The 14,481-nt window shown below is 51.0% G+C and overlaps 6 protein-coding genes across 6 annotated transcripts; all 6 read right to left on the reverse strand.

The window, feature by feature from the left end:
* Positions 1–13: 13 nt before the first annotated feature.
* On the reverse strand, positions 14–1,084 carry N7468_006766 (uncharacterized protein; the record flags this gene model as incomplete). The annotated part of the gene is made up of 2 exons (XM_058476062.1): positions 14–613; positions 767–1,084. 2 exons carry the CDS (start codon positions 1,082–1,084, stop codon positions 14–16), a joined length of 918 nt encoding a protein of 305 aa, XP_058328952.1.
* A 2,129-nt stretch (positions 1,085–3,213) lies between these two features.
* On the reverse strand, positions 3,214–3,474 carry N7468_006767 (uncharacterized protein; the record flags this gene model as incomplete). Its single annotated transcript, XM_058476063.1, has 1 exon — positions 3,214–3,474. One exon carries the CDS (start codon positions 3,472–3,474, stop codon positions 3,214–3,216), a length of 261 nt encoding a protein of 86 aa, XP_058328953.1.
* Positions 3,475–5,906: 2,432 nt separating this feature from the next.
* On the reverse strand, positions 5,907–6,991 carry N7468_006768 (uncharacterized protein; the record flags this gene model as incomplete). Its single annotated transcript, XM_058476064.1, has 2 exons — positions 5,907–6,691; positions 6,844–6,991. 2 exons carry the CDS (start codon positions 6,989–6,991, stop codon positions 5,907–5,909), a joined length of 933 nt encoding a protein of 310 aa, XP_058328954.1.
* A 532-nt stretch (positions 6,992–7,523) lies between these two features.
* Positions 7,524–9,273, reverse strand: N7468_006769 (fungal specific transcription factor domain-containing protein; the record flags this gene model as incomplete). Its single annotated transcript, XM_058476065.1, has 2 exons — positions 7,524–7,987; positions 8,139–9,273. 2 exons carry the CDS (start codon positions 9,271–9,273, stop codon positions 7,524–7,526), a joined length of 1,599 nt encoding a protein of 532 aa, XP_058328955.1.
* A 31-nt stretch (positions 9,274–9,304) lies between these two features.
* On the reverse strand, positions 9,305–9,865 carry N7468_006770 (Zn(II)2Cys6 transcription factor domain-containing protein; the record flags this gene model as incomplete). The annotated part of the gene is made up of 1 exon (XM_058476066.1): positions 9,305–9,865. The coding sequence occupies one exon, from the start codon at positions 9,863–9,865 to the stop codon at positions 9,305–9,307; it is 561 nt and encodes a 186-aa protein (XP_058328956.1).
* A 393-nt stretch (positions 9,866–10,258) lies between these two features.
* On the reverse strand, positions 10,259–10,522 carry N7468_006771 (uncharacterized protein; the record flags this gene model as incomplete). Its single annotated transcript, XM_058476067.1, has 1 exon — positions 10,259–10,522. One exon carries the CDS (start codon positions 10,520–10,522, stop codon positions 10,259–10,261), a length of 264 nt encoding a protein of 87 aa, XP_058328957.1.
* Positions 10,523–14,481: the final 3,959 nt, after the last annotated feature.

Below are 14,481 nucleotides of genomic sequence, written 5' to 3' on the forward strand. Positions count from 1 at the left end.
GCTGGAGGAAACGTTAGCCAAGATAAGGTGCGATGGGGCAACGGATTCGACGCACCAAGGAGAAGGCTGCTATCCAGAGCAGCTGAGGCCCCAGCTGGGCAATGGCGCCATTGGTAGGTTGGCCCGGGGCTTTGTAGTCAGGCAGATGGGGGTCGTCGGTGCTGTTGTCCAGGGTAGACTCGACTTTCTCGGAGACCGTGTAGTTGAATTTCTGGATGAGATTCTCGGATCGCGCCTCTTCAAACGCGGCCCACCAGACTGAGGCCATCTTCTTGTAGCCCTCATCGGTCGGGTGAGTGGTGTCGTTCAGGTCGGCGGTGGTGAGGAAGCTCATATCGGCCAGCACGATGCGGCTCTTCTGCGCGCGGCGCCTTGCAACCAGTTCTCGGTACTGCCGGTTCACTTTGTCTACTCGACTCTGCACCTTCTTTTGCGGGAGCAGGGTCGAGAGGATAATGGTCGTCTCGGGGACCGAGTCGTACAGCAGGGTGAGCAGGTAGTCCATACGCTCGCCAATGCTGCTGAGGTCATGATTTTGGATCGCATCGTCCGTGCCCAGACTGAGTGGAAGATTAGGATCGATCGTGCATTCCATGTGGCTCTGCTGATTTGACTCACTTGATGAGGATCAGATTGGGGTCCTTCCCGATGGATTTGACGACTTTTGCGGGGAGCTGGTCGACCCTGTCACCAAAGTGACCTTCATTATGCTGCCGGAGGTCAGTTACATATGTTCTCAATCGCCGCTCCCGTCTCGTGGACTCACTTTATCCAGCATAGTTCCATGCCGCAAGCTTCCGACCATCTCCACCTGCCAGTTTTCACTGCGCAGCTTCTGCCGAATCCAATTGCGGTAGCCATTGCCGTCTGTAGACAGGTAGCCCCAAGTGATCGAAGCACCTAGAGGCATGATCCGAAGCAGGAACCTCTCATCGTCGCGTGGCTGAAGCTCATGCTGGTCGAGATCTGTCGAGACCGCACTGGCCTCGGGGAGCGACGATCCCACCGCGGATGTCAGCAGCGCGCAAATCAAAGTCGCCAAAAAGGCCCGACCGACCCAACTTGAAGGGAGCGGCTGCCGCATGGCTAATAGGTCCTGGGGTAAAATAAAACAATGGACATGCTGCGCGGGGGTTTCTGGGTTAAAAAAAAAAACCCAGCTGGGGAGGCTTGGGGGTTCCACCCAGCTCGCAGACCGGATTTTCACGGACAGAAGCCTGTTCAGACGTAGTATCCGCTCAAAAGGGCTTAGCAAAAGGCTTGGTTCTTGGAGGAGGGATCCGGCGCGATCTAGCATCGAATCACAGTGTCCAGGCAACCGTAACCATTGCATTTTCCCCTGGGCGTTAGCGCCCCCTGGTGGCGTGATAAGTGTTATCGGCGAAACATGCTCTCGCGACAAATGGCCCACGACTTTTCGGGCATAGCTCTGCTTAAGGGCCCGAATAAGTCAAGTCCCCTTTTAATCGAGACCAATGCTTACGGAGGCCTTCACTGACCACGTGCGCCAGGTCTTACAAGAAGCAAGCCTAGCTACTTTGCCAAGCGGCTTTGCCAAGCGCGCGTGGCAGGGAATTGCCCTCTTTGGCGCAAAGCTGAGAGAAAAAGGGGTGGAAAGTCTTGGGAAGGCCCGCAGCGGCTATGGGGGAAAGGCCCAGATTTTAGATTAGCCCCTCCAGGGCTTGATTCTCCAGGGCCCGCACCATCTCGCCCACCTATTGCACGACCTATACGCAATCTCATAGCGCTCGAATAGTTCAGGGTCTACTCTGTACAGAGTAGTGGGGTCCGTAAGCTGCACGCAAAGAGCAGATCAGGGGCTGCGGCTCGCGTCTAAAACTATGCCAGGCTGCCAAATTATCTCATCTAAAAATACATTGAGGCTGAGTGAAAGTTTGTTTTTATCTGTGATGACCACAAACTAGTCCAACGAAGATGTGCGCCGAGTTGAAGCCAAGAGACATCGACCGCTACCCGCAACAGCGAAGAAAAGATCTCAGTGCCACTCACGGTTATCCCGCTCTGATCAGCTCCGCAAGCTCATATCTATAACAACCCTTGGGGGGAAAAGCCCCGCTTCAGGCGTACTGCGAAAAAGCTTAGCCGTACGCGGGGGGGAGATTGCTGTGTCGAGGAGCCGCATCGGACTCCACTTTGACAGCCATGATACTCAGCTAGTATGAGGTGTGTAGCTCAAAGCATCTTTCAATGCAAAAGAAACGTAACTAATGAATCTGGTTGGCCTGGTGCCGCTCCAAATGTGATGGCAACCGGCTTCCTTCTCACGTCAATGAAGCGGCCACGCTCATCGAGCTCCGACGTGTGGACCAATTGAAAGAACACCAGTCGGAATCGAGCTCTTTAATATTACCCCCACTCAAAATGTATGCTCCCCTCAATTGGATCTTACAATTGCCATTTTTAACATGATCATACCCTGTCGGTAGCATCTTCTGATAACAACGTTGTCATCTAGCCCTGGTAGAGCTCTCCAAGTAGCGCACAACTACAAAGATGCCAGACTATAAGCGATGCCCCGCCTCGTCAGTATTATAGGCCGAACCGAGGAGCCTTCTTTAATTGGGGAATCGTCACGAGCGAAGACCCTGGGCAAAAATGCCGTCGACCTCATGCAAAAGCCCTCAAACCTGAGTAGTAGTCGTATTACCATGCACGGCAATCGTTTGATTTGACTTGGACATACGGGAGCACATAGCTAAGCATCGCCAGTCCAGACTGCGAACGGGGTTGCGTCCAAAGCTCCCTTCTGTGCCCTCCTCGGCAAGAGCCGCCGCGTTTACGGTGATGTCGATGACGCCACGACAGAGTTTAACTACTACTTGATACACATATGCAAAACTAATCACGTACATGGCCCCTGCATTCCTGAAGCCAAGATAACTTCTCAGAAGGGCAACCGATTATGTCGAATCCAACCGCGATTGGACGGATCACGGCGTGGATTCTGCGGCGTTCCTGCGGACTAGGAACAAGCAGACAAAAGTGGTGGCATAATATTTGAAAGCAATAGCGCTTCAGATTCAATACCACAGTGAGATCTATACGTTATAAATATAACAACTTCGAGGTGTATTGTGCAAATCGTTAAAGCGGTCCTCAGGCCCGGTTCTGACCATCGTTCCACCCAAAAAAAGGGAAATAGAAGGTAAATAAGAGACAGAACAAAGCATAACTGATCATTCCTTCTGGGGATCAGCGCTGTTCTTCAAGTATTGGGGTCGAGGTACTAACAATCTCGACAACTGCCATGTGGATGGTGTGATGTCGATCATCTATTTGTCTTGGTAGGGAGGCGCGGGGGCAGAGCCGCCCTGGGGGGGAAGGGCCCGCGGGACGAGGAGCATCGGCGGGGTTTCCGGCGGGAGGGCCATCGGCAGGGTTACCGCCCGGCTGCGACTTCTTGCTGCGCTTCTTGTTGGCTTGGGTGAAGAGAAGTCCGACAGAGAGACACATGTTGGCGGAATTGCCTGAGCTAAATTTCAAAAACTAGAAATAACACGTGAGCAAAAGGCTCTTCGGGCTCGCTCGTGGACAGATATGTAGTCATTAGGGCGCCCAAGTACGAAGCTGCGAGCCTCGTACTGACGGATAGGTATAAACAGAGAGGGGACTTACCAAGAAATGGGATGGCGAAGCGTAGGGAGGAAGATCAGACAGGAGGGACGCGAGCTTGATATAACGAGTCGCACGCCTGCGCGATTATGGGGTCAGGGGCAGAATCCTCCCAACCTTTTTTTTTGGAGTATAGTAAAACATTACTGAGTTGGGCCAAGCGCTGCTAATCAAATGACGTATCGTGTCACCACAACGGCCCCATGAAGCCTGAGAAAAGGCATAGCAGGGGCCAGCAGGGGCCAGCAGGGGCCGAGAATATAACATTTTGGGGGCCAAAAACAGCGTTGATGGCCGTCGCGGGCCAATCTCTTTGTTTGATCCCGGAATGTAAGCCTCTGCGCCGCATGGTCTTTCATAGAAACGCCCTACGGTACTTCTTCTTGTAACCCCCCAGGAAATGCAGAGCCCCGTGGCTCGAAGATTGCGTACTTCGTATCAACGTAATTCGGATTAGAGCTGCATGGGTTTCGTGTTTACCCCCTTCTTACTGCGTTGAATTTTAACTGAATCCACTAACCCCAAACAGCTAAGGGATCGCCCGATCCACCCACACAACGTCCGTCTTTATGCGTAGCTTTTTTTTTTAGCCGTTGCTTACTCGGATATTTTACCCATGCATCGCGAAGAGGCTCTGGTGGGTGTAGTATGTGTGGTCTCATGTCTGAAATCCAATCACCGAATTCACATAGACAACATGGTAATGGCGTAGTACTGTTTCCAACGCATTCAGGTCCCCATTTGGTAAGCACCGCGAGGAAGGTTTTTAGCCGCAGTGAATTCCTCTTAAGGACCGACAACGATATTACTTGCTCAGAACTGGTAAGCTCTGCTAATATCTCTCGAGGGACATCATCGAAGTTGGATTCTATAGCAGTGGAGAATCTGGGGTGTGCTGGACGATATCACTGTCTCGCCTTGCTTGCTGTATGGAGGCAGGCTTTCGTTATCATGCGATAAGCCACTTGCAATCTTAGCTCGAGGCTGCGCGATAGCTCTCGCAAGCCACCGAAGGAGAGATCAGTCCTGCGGCCAGTTTGGATTTGCTTCCTTTCTGAATATCACGAGAAGCCCTCTCATTCTCCGTAGAAGCTGGAGTAGAGTACATTGTTCGGGAATAAAAACGGAAGGATCAAAAGCTTAGCTATGAGCCAAGATTCGAGGTAGAGTCTACGTAAGAGAGTTCGGTAGCTGAGGCTGTGTTCAGTCTTTGGGCACGTCCGTCAGTCTGGAGGGCTTTCAACTAGAGGTGGCGCAGCGCAATGGAAGAAAATGCTCCGCCCCTTCCGGAAGTTCTTGAGTAGGACCTCCGAAGTAACATTGCAAATCTTGTGGTCGCAAATATACTGCCTCGTATCTAATGTTATCTCAGGACGTAGCCAGGGCTGATTTAGCCAGCGTGGAGTGCATTTATTCATGTCGACTCCAAATCCTGGAAGCATGAAATGAAGAATACTGCAGTGCTCGTTTTCCTAAGAAGGAGCCAGTATAGATAGATTGGCAGAATTGCCTGTGCATAACCTGAAGTATTTCCTGTGTCAACTTGAAGGGAGAACACCGACTGTAACTTGTGAAACAAGCACTCCTGGCCCAGCCATCTCCTACTCTCTTATTGGCCTCGCTGGGGTAGGGTGCCGGGTACGTAACTACGTTCCAATAGAGCCCTCAGCCATGTGCTTCATACTTTTCCACATATTGCTGCTAGCACTGTCGCTGCGAAATCCTGCGATCGGCCCTGACCGGGGCTTTCCCGCTAGTGGCAACGCCGACGTATAGCATCATTTGGGTATCAACAGGGGCACTTCGATGCCAGGGGTTGTCTCCGCTTTAGTGACCCCTGTGCCACTTCTGTTCTTCACTTGGGGGAAGAACATCCACGCAAAGGGGAAATGGAACAAGCACTCTGCAGATCGGGAAGATCTGGGGAAATGTGGGCCAAGCGCGACTGGGTCCGAGCCGCGGAAGTGTCGAAAAGGAAAGCAGACGGCGTACATTCGTACCACTCAACCTTGTGGGAACGACTATGACGAACTTTCAGTGGACCTTTTTATTTAGTGACGTTCTTGTTGCGGGCCTTCATGTCGTCCTTATTATGCAAAGCTGCTAATCACCGTTGAATCTGCTCGGAGAATCACGATCACATTCACCTTGTGGAGCTGATCGCGTCAGGATGATTATATTTATTAGTCAGATAAATAATACAGCAAAAAAGTCAGAAGCGCTTGAATAAAACATGGTATCCCGATTCTACTTCGAATCCATGCCTGTGGGTATCATATATCACTCCCCTTTAAGTCCATGCGCTCACCATCTTTCAAGATCTTCACGGCAGCAGCATAAGCTTCATCCTTTGCTCTGCACTGGGACGTGCCCCTGACGGCCTCCTTGTCCCATCCATGTGCACAGCCATTCATTCGTATGGCAGCGGAGAACTTCCCTTCAACCGCACCGATTTTCTGTGAAAGTTTCTCCGCCTCGATCCCGAAAGAGCATTGCGCGGCAGAGATGAACAAGCTCCTATCGGGAAAGCTCTGAGGGTCGGCATAACTAGGTGAGATCCGAGGGTCTTTCGGGTCCACCTGTCCCATATTGAGACATTTATGGCACAAGTGGGAAAACCCAGGGAAGATCTTGCGCATGATCCAATTCGATGAATCGGACTGCGTTTTCTCGGGCGTAGGCACGTTCATGTCTGTCGGGCCGTAGAAGCAGATGATCGTGCGGAAGGTGTTCTGCTTTTCATCATGGTTGAAGCACTGAGATGACGACGAGATCGAGAGCGCGATGTTCGCTCCGGCACTGAACCCGGACAAAGAGACCTGGGCCGGGTCGAAGCGATCTGGCTGCGACAGGACCCATTTGACCACGTCCTCCCCGTCGTTATATGCTGCCGGGAAGGGATTCTCGGGAGCGAGCCGATACTGGACATCGATTACGGTGTAGTCGGTTGAATTCGCCACATAGCGACAGTACTCATCGTCTGAGCCAAAGGTAGCAAGGATGAACCCGCTGCCACAGAAATTGATCAGCACGGGGTGCGCGCGTGGGCGCCTTGCGGCTTATAAATGTGCGCTTTGATGCTGCGTCCGGCATCGCGGGAGGGCACCTGGGCGACTTCGTCCGGTTTAGGATGCAAGTGTAGGCGGGGGCGAACTATGGCTCGAAGGAAAAAGGCAATCGATCTGCGATACGCATACGTCAATCCCATACCCGTGGTGTGGACACGGTCCTGATCGCGGGTCGCGGGATCGCGTGAGGTTGGAGGAGGTCGGGGGGTGCGAGCGACCAAAACACACGTTTGGATGGAAAGGGGAAAATCTGGGACTAAAAACAGAATCACATGGAGGATTTCTGCCATTAAAGACCGAAATCTTGCTCTGCGTCATTTCATCTCGATGATCGAGGAGTCGTGGGCTGATGACGAGGAGGGCTTACGGGGCTACGTCATGCGGAGATCGACATGCCGAGGCTCTATTTGGGTCATTACAGGTCGGATAAGAAAAGGAAGAGGCAGTGGTGGGCGTTGATTTCGGCGACGAAAGCACTCGAGTTTCTTCTCCAGAGAACTAACTTGCTGTCAAAAGAAACTAGAGAAGTGGGTCGGATCTGTCTTGGTCTTTTTTCTTTTTAGTCTTGGACTCGAAGGTCCCCCAAGTTCTTCCAAGATTTGACCCGTTCTGGGGCCCCACAGACATGAGCCAATCAACAGTATCATCGTTTGAGCCCCTCGAACCCTAGGATTTGAATCGAGAGATCATTATCTACATGGGGGTACAAGACATTCAAAACGTTTCCATCGGATACAGACTGTCAAACGTCCATACTTGAGGGTCTCCAAAGAAGACTTCATCGAGCGACAGGTCGGCATCATCAAAGATAGGCTGAGGAAGTCAGGACTGATTCCTGGGAAGGAGGAGAAGACTCACATTCAAAGTGCTTGGATCGGGGTATAACGACTCAAAAGTACCCATCATTGGGAGGGCAGCTGCTGACTGGTCGAGCTGGAGTTCAGTGAACACAGGGTGACACGAGTTAGTCAAATCCTCGAACAAGTTATGTGTGCCACTAACCTGATCTGCCGGCATATTGAGGACCTTTTCTTTTGCCAGATGAATATCATCTTGCGATGCCAACACTCGATAATATTGCCGAGCAACTCGGTCGATGGCTTGTTGATTCTCTACGAGCGAGCTGTCAGGGGAGCTTGCTGAACGGAGGAGAGCACATCCAGCCGAGATATACCAGTAATGGGTATAGCCGGTTCCAAGCTGGATGATCCGGTCTTCTAACATGGCAAGAGAATGGTCAATATATTCAGCAAATGCAGAAATGCTTGCACTCAACAGAAGGTCATCTGTTTCCCAAGGTCAATACGCCGCTGAGAGGAAGATTTCCAGCATACTTACTTCGGAGAGAGATGGAGATGTATGCATTCTGACAGACGACAAGGGCACTCCGGAAGTAGTCATGCCGAAGCAGCAACAGGGCGTAATTTCCGGACTCACTCAGTCGCTTGTACTGGTCAAGAATACTAGCCGCTGCGTCAAAGCAGACCATGCGAGAAAGCGAATGTCGGGTTGTTCTCTCCTCTTGGCGGGCGAAGGGCCCATGAAGCATAATAAGGAACTGTCTGAGTTGAACATCAAGCAACGTTCGAGCCACAAGGGACAGACCGGCACCGCTAGGTGGTTGGGTTCGAGTCCACGGGGGCAGCTTCTTAAGCTCATTCATGATGAGCTCTTCATATTTCAACACCTCCTCGTATTTCAATGGGGTATTCAAGTCGTTCACGACCGAATTCAAGGAGGCGCGTAGTTGGAAACTAGTCCCCGATAGATGGAGGAATGAAGTTTGAGTATACTCGCCTGGCGGTTTAGCCTTTTCCTCATTACCTGTCTCATCAGACAGATCTTCGTCTTCGATATTCAGTGCAATCTTAGCATCGGCAGACATGCTAGAAGACGTCGAGATCATGCCTCGGTCGATCGACGCTTGAAGTTCCAGTTCAAGCATGGTGCCCCATAACCGGCGCCGCATTTCACGATCAAATCTAGATACCTTGTCGCCGAGAATGCTCGGGTCTCGATGAAAGCCAGCGGCCATCGCTTCTCTGATCAGCGTGCCTGTCTCGGTCCAAAATCTCTTTTTCTTGACGATATTCACTTGCTTGGCTAGAAGCAGGAGACAGCGCACCTGCCATACAGCAAGATATACATTCTTGTGGCTGTGATGCCGTAGCCAAGAGTCTGCGGCTTCAATCCATAATGTCGCACGTTCTCGTCCCAGGGAGCTATCCCCAATATATCGAATGCTCTCTTTCCGGGAGATGCAGCTTGCGCAGGCCATAACCAGTAATACTGTCATCACAAATCCAGGACTTGCAGATCTGCGATCTTCTAGAAACTCAGCATATTCTTTCCAAAAGCTGGGTATGTGGAGGATTCGATAAAAGCTTTCAAATGTCTCGAAGTACTGATGGACGAGGAAATCCATCATTTCCCTCCCTGGAAACAGGTAGGCAAGATCCAGACTAGGCGTAGATAGATTGCTATTTTTCTCTATTTTCCACTTTTTCTGGAGATCCTTGAGGCCATGCTGAGTCCTGTATAATGACTTTTGCTGGCTGATGGCCTCTTTCATAAATAAACGGAGCTCTGGAAACTATTCTAGATTAGCAGGGTTCATTATCAGGAGAGCGTGGATATCCTACGTGACCAATTAGACTGACGGGATTACTTCCGCCATAGTACTGCGTTTTGAAGTTTTCTCCGCGAAATATGATTCGATGATATGAATCGTGCGTTGCCGCACCGGATGGTTCTTCGTTGTCGGCTCTGACCGTCGGCCGTTGTGGGTTATTAGGAGCATTCTGAACGACATCGCTAAGCAGCTGCCAAGTACCATCATTCTGATCAGCCTGTAAAGTGGGAAGCTGGGATGGCAGTGATCTCACGGGGGCGATCTGAGTGTGAGACTTTCCCTCATAGGCCGGCGTCGGAATGGCAGCATTTGGCGGCGCGGCTACCTTCGACGGCCTTTGCTCAAGAGAGGGAGGCACATCGTAAAAGCAAGAACGGGCTTGACCCGCCTTCATACATCGGGCGCAGGATGGATAACCGCGATCGCATTTCAATTTACGCCGCCGACATGCGTCGCAAGAGTACGTCTTCCGCTTCCGCTTGACTCCATTGGTCGCCGCGTCGGGGGAGGCCTGCGCGCTCGGTGATAGCATCGCTGCTACACAATAAAACCGCGTAGATAGTGCAGAATCGTGGGGCTTCGTCTTGAAACGCGAAAGGTAAATTCTTATGATCTCCGAGCTCGACAAGGTAGACCCCCGGGGGGCTCCGGGGTTGTCTGAGTGCAACTCCGCGTAAATCCGGGGTTATCCCCGCAAGTCCGAGAAGGGATACTACTGGCACCGAGTCCAAATTTCAGATAGGTTAAAAGTGGGAAAATTCACTCTCGTCCCATGAGAAGATTTCTGTAAGCCACGCGTTCTCCAAAAATAGTCCGCTCATGGCACTCCTAAGCTCGATCGGTATAGTGGATCGAGCTTAGGAGTGCTTCTTCAGGTTTTTGTCCGTCAGTGTTTGCTGATGAAGGCCATGAAGCAGGTCTGGCTTCACTCACGATTCTGTAGCAATGACGGCGAAACGCCAGCTTTGATTTCATTCATTTTCCGACGCAGGGCCGCGACATAGAATGTAGACGGAACGTCGGTACCGCTCATGTTTTCTACCTCTGCCGCGATGCGCTGTAGTCGAACTTGATGACAGAAAAGTTCATCGTAGACCAATTCTCGGTTTCCGCTGAGAGTCTCAAGATACTCATCCATGGACGAGGTCCATTGCATTGGATCGGTTTTCCCGAAATACGAAGACGCCATCGAACTCAGCGAAAAGCAACCCAAGACCGATCTCATCTCTTCCATACTTCGGGTCGAACTCCTACGGCCCAGACAATTTCTCCCCATCGGAAGCATATTCGAGTCTTCCGATGGTGCTTTGTTGAGGCCCATATCGAATACTAGGGTGACGGCCAATTCGATGAAGCGTGGTACCCTGGTTGGTATACAGTAAAGGAGATTATCATTCCCCCAGGCAATGAAGATGAGAAGGCCGAGGAGTAAATCGATGTCTACGAGTCTTTCGTTATCAAAAAACATGCGTTGGATCAATGTCGTTTTGATCTCTTCGTTCAAGGCCGTCTTGATGTTTGTGGATTACGATGAGACGGCTGTGATGCAAAGAAATAAGAAAGGCCTCTGGTTCTTGAGTGTTTCCGCATCTTCTGGTATATGTATAAAGGCAAAATACTTTAGCATATGGTTTCGGAAGCAGGTAAGACCATCTTCTGGCAAAAGCTAGACAGCTTTAGAATTCTGCGTGGAGGGGAAGGAAAGCTTGCTCGCCGTCGCAGGTTGGCCAATGCCGTTCGAAGGCTGTGGTGATAAAGAGGGATGGGCAGAAGCGCTCGCCTGGCGAGCATGCAGTAGAGAGACCAAAGAGTCAATTTCCGCCTCGAATTGCGCGAAATGAGTGGGCGTAAGACCTTTCCGAGAGCTGGAAGCCCGAAGATTTCTTCCTGGCATGCAGGGCTTATTTAACCGGTAGCATCGTTCACATCCGGTTCCTTCTGGCCTAGAAACGCACTTGCATTTCGACCTGGAGGTGGGGCCTCGGTCTCAATCCATTAGGCCGACGAGGTTTCCATAGTACGTCGTCTGCGATGCACCAGACTGACACAGTCGAAATCGGTATCAAAGGAGTTAAAGTATACTCTAGGGGCATCGGTCGGCGATCGAGATCAAACCCCTCAATGTCTCCCGGGAGGTAGCGCCAGAAAATGTGGCCGAGATGAAGACCAGACTGCCATGCTCGGGGGCATCAAGCACGCCGACAGGAGCGTACAGTACGAATATCTCAACGAGGGGCCATTCTGGTCTCGAATGAGACGGGTCTCTATCCCCAAATCAGATATTGTCGATTTGGACGATCTCGGGTTTATCGATAAGCTGGGGGATACGAGGAACAATAGGATAGAATTCAGCAATGAGTACAACCTGCAATTTTTCCAGCGTAGAGACGAGTAATTCATGAAGATGGGGCATCGTGGAGGGAATAGCCACATGCTCTCTCTGTTGCCTTGCTTTTCCGCACAAATTTGTGAACTGTGGGAAGGAAAAGAGCCACAAATATGCTCTCAGGCGGCATGGGTTGGGTTTTATTAACAATGCTTTGGGAACCTTCCTCATTAGATCGAGTCTTATGAAGACATGCAACAAGTTGCTTAGAGCGAACGAGAACCTTCATTGAAAAGCTGAACATCTTCCAATCTTTGCGCACGGCAAGTGAAGAGCATTTCGATTCCTTTTCAAAGTATATTTTGCATGGCAGTTGCTCACGAGCATAGAGGATAACAACGCACTCAATAGGAAACGGATAAAAGTAACTAATATGGGCCACAGACACCGGAAGAGATACACTGACGTTACCAAACTAACCTGGCTGTTTAGAGACGCGGCAAATGAGGCAGACGGAAGAGGAATTATGTCAGACGCTCAACGCCGCAGTGATGAATGATCAGGAAACGCTTCGCAGGTGCATCCTTCCAAGATGAAAACGAAATTCTGCCCCGGTAACTTGCAAATTTCCAAAGCCCTTTTTGCAGCTTAGCGCATGGCAATGACTCGAGGCTCCCCCTGCCACCCGCATTCGGCCAAAAGCCCGTGGCATCCCTTGTTGCGTGTCTCACGTTAGTTTTTACCAAGTCCTCAGGCACGCCGAGACGCCAGGTAATTACGATCCACGTTTTTTTTTGCTCTTTCCACATTTGGTCACGCTCCGAAGACCGACCGAGCAGTTGTGCCCATTCCAATCCTTCGAACAGGGGATCGTGAACAGCGACAGGGTTGGAAAAGACGCAGGGAGCAAACCGTGGAGCAAACCATCCCTAGTGGCTTAGCGGGACGAATGGTGGATAGTCGAGATGCCGCACTCTCCAAAGCCTTGTTTGCGAGAGCAATTCGGCCGAAACTGCTTTCCACCAACGGCCGTGGCATCTTGCCTACGAAGCGAGTTCGCGGCACATTTATCTCCGGTTAACTGCGGAAGGAACGTTTGCAGCAGCAACAGGCTGCAGCGGCTCTACGGCAGTTGTACAGGCTACATAAAACTGCATTATTTAACATTAGGATTCTGTTTCAGACTGAGCTCGGTGGCCTTGGTGATCTGAGAGATGCCTGTGCGTAGGGATAGCGCTAGTGTCGATCTTTCCCGTTCGGGCTAACCCTCGCGAACTATTGCTCTCCATCCCTTGACAACGCTGTATAGGGCAGTTGCTCATCTGTCAATCCGTCCGATAGATCACCTGTCAGGATTATGAGGAAAGAGGAGGCCTTAAAAAAAAAAGAAGAAGAAAAAAACAAAGCAAAAAAGAAATTAGAAAAACAACCTGCAATATATTGTCTATATTTTTTTTTCTCCTGCTCCCCCCTGAATACGACACATGCAATCAACGGAGGTATGCGTAGGTTGCTCGGGATTAGTTGCCATTCCCATCGCTGCGGCTGTGTTGTAAATTCACCGCGTCAGCTGCGGCCCGTCATGGGTTTGCCCCAGATGATCATGCGAACTTGAAGGCTTGTATGCTGAGCATAATAAATCAAGTCAAGACGATCGTCACTCGGCACAGTGAGCAGCGCACTACGGGATTTAGGTTAGCGCAGCATGGGCCGGGAGTTCCTTGCATATTATCAGTACCAGCCCCGTCAAAAATTCCTTGGAAGTAATCAGGCGGGCCGATCTTGCAAGAATCGCGCTTGGACGAGGAACCTAAAACATGAAACAACCGTTCCACATGGAGCTTGTTGGCTTGCATAGCGAGGCTTGCTTCTAGGCCTCTTATCCGTGCATGGTGGGCACATAAGCTTCCATGGTAGGAAAGAGATGCCAAATATACTATGAATAGAAAACTTGAACTTGACGGTTGTAGAGAAAGGTCCCGAGTCTTACAATTGACAGAAACAAGGAAGCGATGTTCATGGTATTCTCTCGATTTTCTCAATAGACCCTGAACATGAGCTCTTCAGCGAAGAGAGGATGCCTGACTATGTGACTAAACTGCTAACATACTAGTGTGAGCACAAAAGAGGAAGAACCGCCGGCAGGAGGCCGACATCAGGCCGGCATCGAGGTCGTAGACGTCAAGTGATACGAACGCCATGCTTCTTTTCCCAATTCCGGATGGTTTCATCTTCGCTAGATGCATTGTACATGTCTCATGCACGAGCGAAAATCCACGTGCGGGTGCAAGTCTGCCCTGGGACCTGCATCTCTGACAAGGCCTGAAACGCAGGTCCAAAATTGACCAACTTTGCGGCGAAGCATTCCACCCCCGTTGGCATTATGGCAATGTAATCAAGCCGAATAGCTAGCAGGGTTGACTGACAAGGCCCGCCTGAAATTGACCTTCCATTTCCCCAAAAACCCAGGGTCCCCGAATCCCAGCCCAGGATCGACAGGAACGCTGTCAAGAGAGGAGTATGCAGGGGCCTCTTCCAAGAATGTATGCTCATCCTAAGCGGTTGTTAGTGAAGCGTTTTAGCTCCGCCCCCTTCGAAGAATGCATGATCTCCATGTGATCGACCACGTTTGCGCACGACTTGTTTCACGCTTGCGAAGCTTCCGGACAAGGCCATCCCACGCGACAACCCGTGCATTTTTTTCGAGTTTATTCTACCCTAAGTGGATACCAGGTTGGACCCTGGACGACCACCTAGAACACGCGGGATGACGTCCCCACGCTCCCCCTTGAACCCCCTAGGAACCAACCTCTCATGGATCG

This window comes from Penicillium chermesinum (genome assembly GCF_028974085.1).
Source record: "Penicillium chermesinum strain IBT 19713 chromosome Unknown utg000005l:1.0-4115287.0:1.0-4118363.0, whole genome shotgun sequence".
Taxonomy (NCBI): domain Eukaryota; kingdom Fungi; phylum Ascomycota; class Eurotiomycetes; order Eurotiales; family Aspergillaceae; genus Penicillium; species Penicillium chermesinum.